Here is a 12500-nt window from a genome sequence, read left to right on the forward strand (position 1 = left end):
CTAAATACATGCTAGATAGAATGATGCATTCAAAGAAAAGATTAGTCCATGACTAACATGTAGATGTATTTTTTAAAGTTTCATTAGTTTTTTAAAAAGTGACAAAATAAGTGTAAAGTTTTAGTGTCTATAAAACACTGGGAGCTGCCATGTTGTAACTTGTGTTACCTTCTCTGCTGTGGCCAATTAGGGTCAGTTATAAATAGGTCACTAGAGTGTGCAGCCAATGGTTGTGCTGGATTTAACAGTGTTCTGCACTTCCATTTCTAACAGGAACTGAAAAGCTCACAATTTCAGAATGGAATTACAGGCAAAGAGGACAAAATAAATAATGAAAGTATATTGCAGAGTTGTTTTATATATACAATTTATCATTTTATATTACCATCTCAAATTGTTTAATGTCCCTTTAAACAAAATATCTGCTTGGATAAATATGTAATGAATATACAAACTGGCCTTTAAAAGTACTTAAAAAATACAACAGTAGTTATGATAGGTTTAGGAATTGTATCCTAGGGGATAAAGCCACATGAAACAATTATAATAAAGTATATACTTGTATTGTTTCTAATGTATTAAATGCATACAACATATTTTCAGTTGTGTTTTAAGTCACATAGTTGTATAGATTCAGCAATAAATACTTATTCTTTGCATGTATGACAGATAGACAAAGGTAAATGTACAAGTATTTAGTGACTAATCCGTTTAAGTATTTTAATGCCTAATGAAGATGTACTGAAGGGAGAAAGGCATTTGCTGTTTCACAGTGGTCACGTTGTAGTGCACACTGCACTGTGTAGTCTGTGTGAGTCTCAATCACGCGGTGGAGCCAGGAAGAATATCGCATTCCCTCTCAGTCCAGGCCAGGCTGTGCAAGTGAGCTCTGCCTCCACTGTCACCACGTCATGTGCACCCACATACAATCCCATAGGATAGCAATAGCTGGGGCAGCCATTTAGGTCATTAGTAATTGGTTGATTTAGCCACTCTGCCCTGAGTTCAGTAGAGTGGCCCTAGGGACTCAAAATTCTGCTGCCCCTTAAATATCTGCTGCACTAGGCACCGGCCTTGTTGGCCTATGCCTTAATACGCCCCTGCTTCAGGGCAATGCCATACAAAATGCCCTTTTAAGGGCTATTGGTAGTTTAGTCTTAGCTTAGGGGGTGTTTTATTTTGGGGTGGCTTTTTTATTTTTATAGGGGTATTAGATTAGGATTATTTATTTTGAATAATTTAGTTAATTGTTTTACGTAATTTTTTTATATTTAGTGATTTTAGAATTTTTTATTTTATGTAATCTTAGATTTTGTATCTAAATTAAATCGTAGGTTTTATTTTTTATGTAATGTTAGTATTTTTTATTAAAATTTTAGATTAGGATTTTTAATTTTGGTAGTTTAAATAATTTATTAGTTTAACAGTATTTTTTTATTTAACGTAATGGGGGTTAACTCAGGGGGTGTTAGGTTAGGGGGCTTAGTGATTAGATGAATAGGTGCTTTGCGTTGTTGGGGGATGGCGGATTAGGGGTTAATAGATTTTATTGTTAGTTGCAATTGGGGGGGATGGCGGTTTAGAGGTTAATAACTGTTATAGTTTGTTGCGATGTGAGGGGTTGGCGGATAGAGGGATTTTGATGTGTCAGGATTATTTTTGGGAGGCGGGTTAAATTTAAATGGGAAATAGGTCTCAAAAAGCTCCTCTTTTCCTATTTTACACCTAGTTGAGCTGGGTGTAATTTTTCTCAAATGTATCGGCAGCCTCCAACAGTGTATTAACGGTTTGCGCAGTAATTGGAAACCTGGTATTATTTATAGATTAGCGGCTTTGGATACTTTGTATGGGACACGAAAATGTTTTTGGCAGCCAGAGTCCGGTTGCGAAAATTAGGTATAAAGGGCAGTTGGAAGCAGTCGGTGAAAGATATTGCTTCCGACAGCATATTTATCGGTTTGCGAGTGCACACAAACCTAAGTACGGCTCAATGGAAATGAGCCCATTGTCTGAGACTTATCTCCGCTATTGCAATTTCAATGTTCGGAGGTTTCTTACTCTGGCATGATACGTGATACCGGAGAACACTCACCCAGAACTCCGGATACAACAAGCCACGGTATTCCGATAGCTTAATTTGCAGCAGACTTGGATGTCTGATCCAAGGATATATACAGATCCACGTAGTGTTGAGTAACTTATGTTTCCAGATTGTGACAAATACATGCAACCTTTACACAAGGATTACATCCATATGTTGCAAAGTTAAGAGGCGTTACCTCAGCTAGGTCAGATACTACGCTGTATATATATTTAAGTTAACTGCAGATACACTGCAATACAATTATTTGGGCTTTATTTATCTGCCATCTGCTAACAATACAAGCCTGTATCAAGCAAACACTACACAAACATTGTATATACGTGTACAAGTTCACACTTTACTTCTTTCACAAATAGCGGATTATCAACGCTTGCTTTATAATATATGGTGACTTATTGCTACTGTGATGCTCGTGGGATATTCCTCTATCAAACCAAACTTGGCCAGTAGTCTTCTTATCCCGGCGTCAAGTTGAGTGATAGGAAATATCTCAGAGCAGAGAAAGTTTGTAAAATGAGGTAAGCAGTACTCACAGTAGGCAGGGCAGTCCTTAGCGGCAATAGGAAGGAAATCCGGCAGAATAGCAGTTTAGGGGTAAACCAATAGAAGGACCAGGAACAGGCAGAAGTCAGCAACAAAGGGAAATCTAACAGTATAACAGTTCAGTGGTAAACCAATAGAATGGTCAGACAAACAGAGTTCAGCAACAGTATATCAATCCAGCAGTTTTAAGGGTTAAGCAGGTAGAGTGGTCAGACAAGCAGAGTTCAGCAGCAGTATATCAATCCAGCAGTTTAGGGGTTAACAGGTAAAGTGGTCAGACAAGCAGAGTTCAGCAGCAGTATATCAATTCAGCAGTTTAGGGGTTAACAGGCAGAGTAGTCAGACAAGCAGAGTTCAGCAGCAGTATATCAATCCAGCAGTTTTAAGGGTTAAGCAGGTAGAGTGGTCAGACAAGCAGAGTTCAGCAGCAGTATATCAATCCAGCAGTTTAGGGGTTAACAGGCAGTATGATCAAACAAGCAGAGGTCAGTAACAGTATAACAGTCCAGCATACAGTAACAATAACACCCAGGAGAACACTAAGTAACACCTATACTTAGACAATGCATGTAAGCACTGCAGGTACTTACATTGGTGCCGATTTGCGCCAAGGAGGACACACAGGTGTACACAGGAGCAGCTTCTAGGATGGAGAGGCAGCGTGTGGCGATGACGTCATCGCCGCATGCTCTGAAGCACCGCCTGCGTCTATGGCAAGTCACCACCGCTGCGTCTACGGCAACAGCCATAGCGAGCAGCGGTGGCGTGACCGCTACTAATTGTCATATTTAAAAATATAAAGAACATTTTCTTCTATGTGAAGAACATAGTAGTATAAAGTATTCCTAACTCAATTTGATTTTAGTGCAGTTGGTTTAAAGCAGTATCGGTTTAGAGTGCAACCTAAGCCACATAGAAGTCTATGGGAAGAAGTAAGCATGGTCGCTTGTATTATATTATTGTAGTGCTTGGTCTAGTGTCACTCTAATCCTAGCACAGCCCCTGGGCCTGACTCTCATGCTGACAATAACTAATATGGAGCTTCACAGACAGTTTTATTTATTCTTTCTCCATTTGACAATAGAACCACTACAAAAACAAACAAATGCAATCTTTCTTTCATCCCTCACAAGGACTTGGAAATGTGACTTCTTTCCAACAAACACACATTGAGTTTTCTACTTTATAGTCTACATATGTAATTTCTGTAACTATAATATGACTGATAGCAGTTGCATGTCTTTATACATGACATAAGTTGTCAATGACATTAAAAAAACACTTACCCTCTGCTTCTTCATTATTTTCAGAGTCTACTGAACTTGATGACTCACAGCTATTGTCAAAGTTTGGTAAGCAGCCTTCAGGAGGTAAGCTCACTGTGTATACTTTCTGCTTATCCAAAAATTCATTTTCTCCATCTAAAATAAAAAAATATAGCACTGAATTTACCTAGATAATTTATTACAAAATAAAATCTTGTACTGGTTCGTAACTGTGCAGGGGTTAAATGGACAGTTAACACCCTGAGATTTGTATATAAAATGTGTAGTTATGAAATTTAATTTTTAATAATCAGAAATAGAAATGCAAGTGAAGGAGAACCCTGCTACATATATGTCCCTTATTTAATTTAATTGATAACACCTCCAAATAAATGTCTTTTATACTAAATTTAAGACCGTGGCTAGCCTGGTTGTCTCCACCAAATAAGGCAAATGGTAGGTGGAGTTTGGCAATTGTTTGTTTTAAAAAAGTTAAGAGTGCTTTGTTTTTCTATATAAATACAACACAGATATATTGTAATTACAAGGTGTTTACTGTTCCATTAAACTCAGTTATATGCATGCAACCCAACCCGACATGCCCCCAAGGCACGCTCTGAGAGGCCTGCAGCTCCACACATAAGGAGATGTATGTACGGCAGTTTAGTGGCACCTAGACAACGCAGGTAAGTGATACCAGCCCACTGACACCAATTAAAGTATATAATTTTCTTCCCCCACTAACACTATTCATGATTTAGATAGAACATGCAATTTTAAGCAACTTTATAATTTACTAACATCATCACTATTTCTTCATTCTCTTGGAATCTTTACTTAAAAAAGCAGGAATGTAAGCTTATGAGCCAGACCATCTTTGGTTCAGCACCTGGGTAGTGTTTGCTGATTGGTGGCAAAATGGGTCGATAATTAACGCTCTCACTCAAGCATTAACTGCGCTAGAAGTAAGCTTTTGGTGCTCAAACTATGAGCTAAAAGTAAACTGTTTTCACTTGCACACAAAAAGCAGAAATTAGAATATTGCGTGCGTGTTCACATATTCCCCCATAGACGTCAATGGAGACAAAAAGTGGGGAAAAACCCTACTCGCGAATATTGCATTAATATGCTTTTACAGGTTTTTACTTACTTAACTGCAAAAGGGCTCCAAATGCACTTCTATATATGTTTACATATGTATTTATGTGTTTATATGTGTATATATGTCTGTAAATACATACAGTATATACACAAATACATACGTACACACACATACATATAAATACATATAAATATATATATATATATATATTAGCGCTGCGGAATCTGTTGGTGCTCTACAAATAACCAATAATAATAATATATAAATACATACATACATATTTAGACATGTATATATCTGTACATTAAAGCCTTTTGCCTGCCTTTTTTTCTTCTTACACCCGAGACCTCATATGTTTAAACCCTTATAGCTTTGTGTGCAAAATTATTTTTTTTTAATAATTTTTATTAGATAGTGTTATTATGAGTGTAATTATACTTTGTAATGTATTTTGATGTGTCTTTTTAGTTTTGTGAAACAGTTAACAAGTGCTCTTAAGTCGCGGTAATCGTTCTCGCGTAAATCGCGATTGCGCTCAAACGATCACGTTTACTTTTAACTCTTAATACCTGCGATAAACCCCTTATTGATCGTGCGCAAACGTTTGCGTGCCACTCGTAATCTGGCCCTTAGTGTTTTTAGCTTTTTCAATCAGTTCAGCAAATAAAGAGTGAATGTGCATTAAAATGTGAGTTTAGGCTTGCTCACTGCAGAGGATGTGTTAACATATTCTGCTGATTTTCTAAGAGAAAAGAAGTTATGTGGTCAGGGGCATCCAATATTTTTCCAAATAACTGTATCCCCTCCATTATTTTAAACTTGTCACACACCTGCTGATTTCATTATACATAAAAACATCCTCTTAGTGAGCTTTAGTGAGGATTCTGATGGTGTTGCATGACAAAAACAATGATGGGTATTTTGTAAGTATACATAATATTCTACTTTAGTTAAAAATGAAAAATCTTGCAGCACTACATGGGGGTACATCACATACATGATATAATGAAAATGCAAGTTTAAAAAAAAAAAAAATGAACAAAAGGGTGTAAGCGCCGCCTCTCCTTACAAATTGATGATTATGCAACAAGCACTTTAGCTAGAGATGTTTCAACATTACAGTCTGTTATAAAATAAAAAAAAACTATTATTAACAATCACCTAGATTACAAGTTTTCCTCTATAGAGGGTGCAAAACGAATGCAACAAAATTTGCGTTATTTCACCTTTCATAGCGCTGCCATTACAAGTTTCTAAAAAGCCGCCTTGTGCGTGCGATATGGTGGCAATGAGCTCCATACCGCACAAAATCCAAGGGCTGAGAATACGTGCTCGTGCAAGCTTTCCCCATAGACATCAATGGGGAGAAGGTGTTAGAAAAAAAACTAACACCTGATGCGCGGAACCCCATTGATGTCTATGGGGGAAAAAAAGTTACATTTAAACCTAACACCCTGACATAAACCCCAAGTCTAAACACCCCTTATCTGAGTGCGGGATTGACGTTGCATTACAAGCTAAAAGTCGTAATGGCTGCGTTATGGTTTTTACGCTGAAATTCAGCCTTAAAACCATAACGCAAAACTCTTAATTTGTATTCACCTAGATTACAAGTATTGAAATGTCTCACTCTTTGAAGAAACAAAATTAAAACGTGCACATGTAAGACTGCTCATGAGGTTTTCTAGATATGAAAAAACATTTACATTAAAAATGTAAAAATATCCTCATTTTTAAGACAATTTTTATCCTGCATATAATTGTAACAAATTAACATTCACAATACAAAACAGTTAATCCATGCGGAATGTTCTAAAAAGCACTTTGTATGCGTCCACCATTTGCAAACAGTTGTCAAACGATATAACAGAGAGAGGCTGCACAGTTTAAAAAACATAATTTATGTAAGAACTTACCTGATAAATTCATTTCTTTCATATTAGCAAGAGTCCATGAGCTAGTGACGTAAGGGATATACATTCCTACCAGGAGGGGCAAAGTTTCCCAAACCTCAAAATGCCTATAAATACACCCCTCACCACACCCACAAATCAGTTTAACGCATAGCCAAGAAGTGGGGTGATAAGACAAAAGTGCGAAAGCATAAAAAAAATAAGGAATTGGAATAATTGTGCTTTATACAAAAAAATAATAACCACCACAAAAAAGGGTGGGCCTCATGGACTCTTGCTAATATGAAAGAAATGAATTTATCAGGTAAGTTCTTACATAAATTATGTTTTCTTTCATGTAATTAGCAAGAGTCCATGAGCTAGTGACGTATGGGATAATGAATACCCAAGATGTGGATCTTCCACGCAAGAGTCACTAGAGAGGGAGGGATAAAATAAAGACAGCCAATTCCGCTGAAAATAATCCACACCCAAAATAAAGTTTAAATCTTATAATGAAAAAAACTGAAATTATAAGCAGAAGAATCATACTGAAACAGCTGCCTGAAGTACTTTTCTACCAAAAACTGCTTCAGAAGAAGAAAACACATCAAAATGGTAGAATTTAGTAAAAGTATGCAAAGAAGACCAAGTTGCTGCTTTGCAAATCTGATCAACCGAAGCTTCATTCCAAAACGCCCAGGAAGTAGAAACTGACCTAGTAGAATGAGCTGTAATCCTTTGAGGCGGAGTTTTACCCGACTTGACATAAGCATGATGAATCAAAAGACTTTAACCAAGACGCCAAAGAAATGGCAGAGGCCTTCTGACCTTTCCTAGAACCGGAAAGATAACAAATAGACTAGAAGTCTTTCGGAAAGTTTTAGTAGCTTCAACATAATATTTCAAAGCTCTAACCATATCCAAAGAATAGAACGATCTTTCCTTAGGATTCTTAGGATTAGGACACAATGAAGGAACCACAATTTCTCTACTAATGTTGTTAGAATTCACAACCTTAGGTAAAAATTGAAAAGAAGTTCGCAACACCGCCTTATCCTGATGAAAAATCAGAAAAGGAGACTCACAAGAAAGAGCAGATAAATCAGAAACTCTTCTAGCAGAAGAGATGGCCAAAAGAAACAAAACTTTCCAAGAAAGTAATTTAATGTCCAGCGAATGCATAGGTTCAAACGGAGGAGCTTGAAGAGCCCCCAGAACCAAATTCAAACTCCAAGGAGGAGAAATTGACTTAATAACAGATTTTATATGAACCAAAGCTTGTACAAAAATGAATAACAGGAAGACTAGTAATCTTTCTGTGAAAAAGAACAGAAAGAGCAGAGATTTGTCCTTCAAGGAACTTGCAGACAAACCTTTATCCAAACCATCCTGAAGAAACTGTAAAATTCTAGGAATTCTAAAAGAATGCCAAGAAAAAAGATGAGAAAAACACCAAGAAATGTAAATCTTCCAGACTCGATAATATATCTTCCTAGATACAGATTTACGAGCCTGTAACATAGTATTAATCAGAGAGTCAGAGAAACCTCTATGACTGAGGATCAAGCGTTCAATCTCCATATCTTCAAATTTAAGGATTTGAGATCCTGATGGAAAAAAGGACCTTGTGATAGAAGGTCTGGTCTTAACGGAAGAGTCCACGGTTGGCAAGTGGCCATCCGGACAAGATCTGCATACCAAAAACCTGTGAGACCATGCTGGAGCCACCAGCAGAACAAACGAGCACTCCTTTAGAATCTTGGAAATTACTCTTGGAAGAAGAACTAGAGGCGGAAAGATATAGGCAGGATGATACTTCCAAGGAAGTGACAATGCATCTACTGCCTCCGCCTGAGGATCCCTGGATCTGGACAGATACCTGGGAAGCTTCTTGTTTAGATGAGAAGCCATCAGATCTATTTCTGGAAGTACCCACATTTGAACAATCTGAAGAAATACCTCTGGGTGAAGATACCATTCGCCCGGATGTAAAGTTTGGCGACTGAGATAATCCGCTTCCCAATTGTCTATACCTGGGATATGAACCGCAGAAATTAGACAGGAGGACTGTGAATCCCTCCTTGATGATTGACATATGCCACAGTTGTGACATTGTCCGTCTGAAAACAAATGAACGACTCTCTCTTTAGAAGAGGCCATGACTGAAGAGCTCTGAAAATTGCACGGAGTTCCAAAATATTGATTGGTAATCTCACCTCCTGAGATTCCCAAACCCCTTGTGCTGTCAGAGACCCCCAAACAGCTCCCCAACCTGTCAGACTTGCATCTGTTGAAATCACAGTCCAGGTTGGAAGAACAAAAGAAGCCCCCCGAACTAAACGATGGTGGTCTGTCCACTATGTTAGAGAGTGTCGTACAATCGATTTTAAAGATATTAATTGAGATATCTTTGTACAATCCCTGCACCACTGGTTCAGCATACAGAGCTGAAGAGGTCGCATGTGAAAACAAGCAAAGGGGACCGCGTCCAATGAAGCAGTCATAAGACCTAAAATTTCCATGCATAAAGCTACCGAAGGGAAAGATTGAGACTGAAGGTTTCGACAAGCTGAAACCAATTTCAGACGTCTCTTGCCCGTCAGAGACAGAGTCAAGGACACTGAATCTATCAGGAAACCTACAAAGGTTACCCTTGTCTGAGGAATCAACGAACTTTTTGGTAAATTGATCCTCCAACCATGTTCTAGAAGAAACAACACTCAAAAAAGACTGGAAAGGTTCTTTCTAGAGAAAATGAGCAAAGGGAATTGAATCCAATGCTGTGGCCATAAGACCTAAAACTTCTATGCATAAATAGCAACTGAAGGAAATAATAGAGACTAAAGGTACCAACAGACGGAACCCAATAGAATTATCCCTTGTCTGATAGAGACAAAGACAGTGACACAAACTATCTGGAAACCTAAAAAAGGTGACCCTTGTGTAAGGAATCAAGAGCTTTCGAAAAAAAGATCCTCTAACTATGTCCTGAAGAGCAAGTGAATCATATGAGATTCCGCATCCTCAGAAAATAATCTGAATGAAAACAGAAAAATGAAAATATGCATTTATTGTATCTAATGAAAACAAATAATGCTATCAATGACCATAAAAAGGCAAAATAGTTTGAATAAAACTCCAAACCCGGTTCCTAAAAAAGGAACTGGAAGAAATACCCCAGAAGATTCCAGGTCTGAGCAGCGCTTGAACCCCATGGGTGCCCAGCCATGCTTCAACAGTACCCAAAATATATAGGACAGAAACACACTTAAAGAAATTGTTAGCCTTACTGAAATAAAATCAAAGAAATTTGGACAAAATAGAACCAAATAAATTTCAAAGAAGTCTTAACCTGCCCCTTACCAGCCAAGCTGGAATACGGCACGTACATCGCAATTTTAGGGAGCTGATTTCGAACCCCAATTATAAACATGTTACTTGGGAAAGAACTCAGGAATTCGTTCCTTAATAAGAACAACCAAACTAGTATAAGCTTAAAGTTTTAGTCTTAGAACTCAATCTTGAAGCCCAGAGTAACAGTTAAGAATTGATTATCTTAGAACAAAAGAAATATGATTTTTTTTCTTTTCTTTTTTTTTTTTAAAAATCACAAAATTCTTCTAGCTAAAATAGCTAAAGACATAGATTAACCCTCATTTGCAAAAATATTCAATAAAATGAAGACACAAATGAAATTATTAGCATGATAGTCCAGTTTAAAGGACCAGTCAATATAGTGGACTTGCATAATCAATAAACGCAAAACAAGACAAATGCAACAGCACCTAGTCTAGTAAATGTTGTCCCTTAACAATGCTAAAATAAATCATAATCTGATACTTGAACTAAAAGTAAACAGAAAAAATGAAGCAATTGCAATATCCAAATAAATCACAGGACCAAGAAAAGTACCTGAAACTAAATAATTTTCCATAAATAAGATACAACTATCTAAAGGAAAATAAATACTATTTTGCTATAAAAACAATAGCATAATTAGTAGAAGTAGAGATAGCCCCAATAAATTGGAGAACCCTCCAAATTGAATATAACTTCTGGCAAAGAATATAGTTTAAAACCTTTGAAGAAGGAATAAAAGAAAATTCTCAGCCTATTCCATTCCCTAGAATGGGGAATTGGAAAGAAAACCTCTGAAAACACAGAAGAAATAAATAGGCAGAAATAGAGTCAGCTAGTCTTAAAGAACTAGTTACCTTAATATCCAAAATAATCAACACCTTTTCAACAAAGAACAAATGTACTTTAATAATAGAAAAATAATAAAAAAAGTAGATTTGTTAGTGTCAATATCTGATGAAGAAAATTTCTGAAAGAGAAAAAACATCATCAGAGAAGGATAAATCAGTATGTTGTTGGTCATTTGAAACTTCAATAATTAAAAAAGAAGTGAAAAAGACCTAAAAATTTTATTAGAAGGCACGAAGTCAGACAAAGCCTTTAAAATAGAATCAGAAAAATATTTCTTATAAATCTTCTAAATATTTCTTGTACATAAGATGTAAGAATGGAAATATATAAAGCATAAACACTAATGGATTCTGCATGTAAAAGTATAACATAATAACTGATTACAAACCATAGCTAAAGATAAACATTTATAACATTTAAAATAAATGAACTTAGCTTTGGTAGAACTGAAACTCAGTTAAGCATTTTTCCATAAGTGGCTTCTGATTCAGGGTCAATCTGAGACATCTTGCAATATGTAATAGAAAAAACAACATATAAAGCAAAAAAAGATCAAATTCCTTAAATGACAGTTTCAGGAATGGGAAAAAATGCCAATGAACAAGCTTCTAGCAACCAGAAGCAATAAATAATGAGACTTAAATATTGTGGAGACAATGATGCTCAAATTTTTTAGCGCCAAAAAAGCCGCCCACATTATTTGGCGCCTAAATGCTTTTGGCGCCAAAAATGGCGCCACATCCGGTAACGCCGACATTTTTTGGCGCAAAAACGTCAAAAAAATGACGCAACATCCGGCGACACGTATGACGCCGGAAATTACAAAAAAAAATTTTGCGCCAAAAAAGTCTGCGCCAAGAATGACGCAATAAAATGAAGCATTTTCAGCCCCCGCGAGCCTAACAGCCCACAGGAAAAAAGTCAAATTTTAAGGTAAGAAAAAATTGATTTATTCATATGCATTATCCCAAATATGAAACTGACTGTCTGAAATAAGGAACGTTGAACATCCTGAATCAAGGCAAATAAATGTTTAAACACATATATTTAGAACTTTATATAAAAGTGCCCAACCATAGCTTAGAGTGTCACAGAAAATAAGACTTACTTACCCCAGGACACTCATCTACATGTAGTAGAAAGCTAAACCAGTACTGAAACGAGAATCAGTAGAGGTAATGGTATATATGAGTATATCGTCGATCTGAAAAGGGAGGTAAGAGATGAATCTCTACGACCGATAACAGAGAACCTATGAAATAGACCCCGTAGAAGGAGATAATTGAATTCAAATAGGCAATACTCTCTTCACATCCCTCTGACATTCACTGCACGCTGAGAGGAAAACCGGGCTCCAACCTGCTGCGGAGCGCATATCAACG

General features: G+C 36.8%; 1 protein-coding gene across 2 annotated transcripts in view; it reads right to left on the bottom strand.

Moving 5' to 3' along the window:
- Positions 1-12500, bottom strand: part of ERICH1 (glutamate rich 1) — a 245819-nt gene that overhangs the window by 118259 nt on the left and 115060 nt on the right. For both annotated transcript variants that reach the window (XM_053710357.1, XM_053710358.1), the window contains one exon: positions 3934-4068. In XM_053710357.1, coding sequence (XP_053566332.1) covers positions 3934-4068 — 135 coding nt within the window. The remainder of the gene's footprint in view (positions 1-3933; positions 4069-12500) is intronic.

This window comes from Bombina bombina, chromosome 4 (genome assembly GCF_027579735.1).
Source record: "Bombina bombina isolate aBomBom1 chromosome 4, aBomBom1.pri, whole genome shotgun sequence".
NCBI classification, from domain to species: Eukaryota; Metazoa; Chordata; class Amphibia; order Anura; family Bombinatoridae; genus Bombina; species Bombina bombina.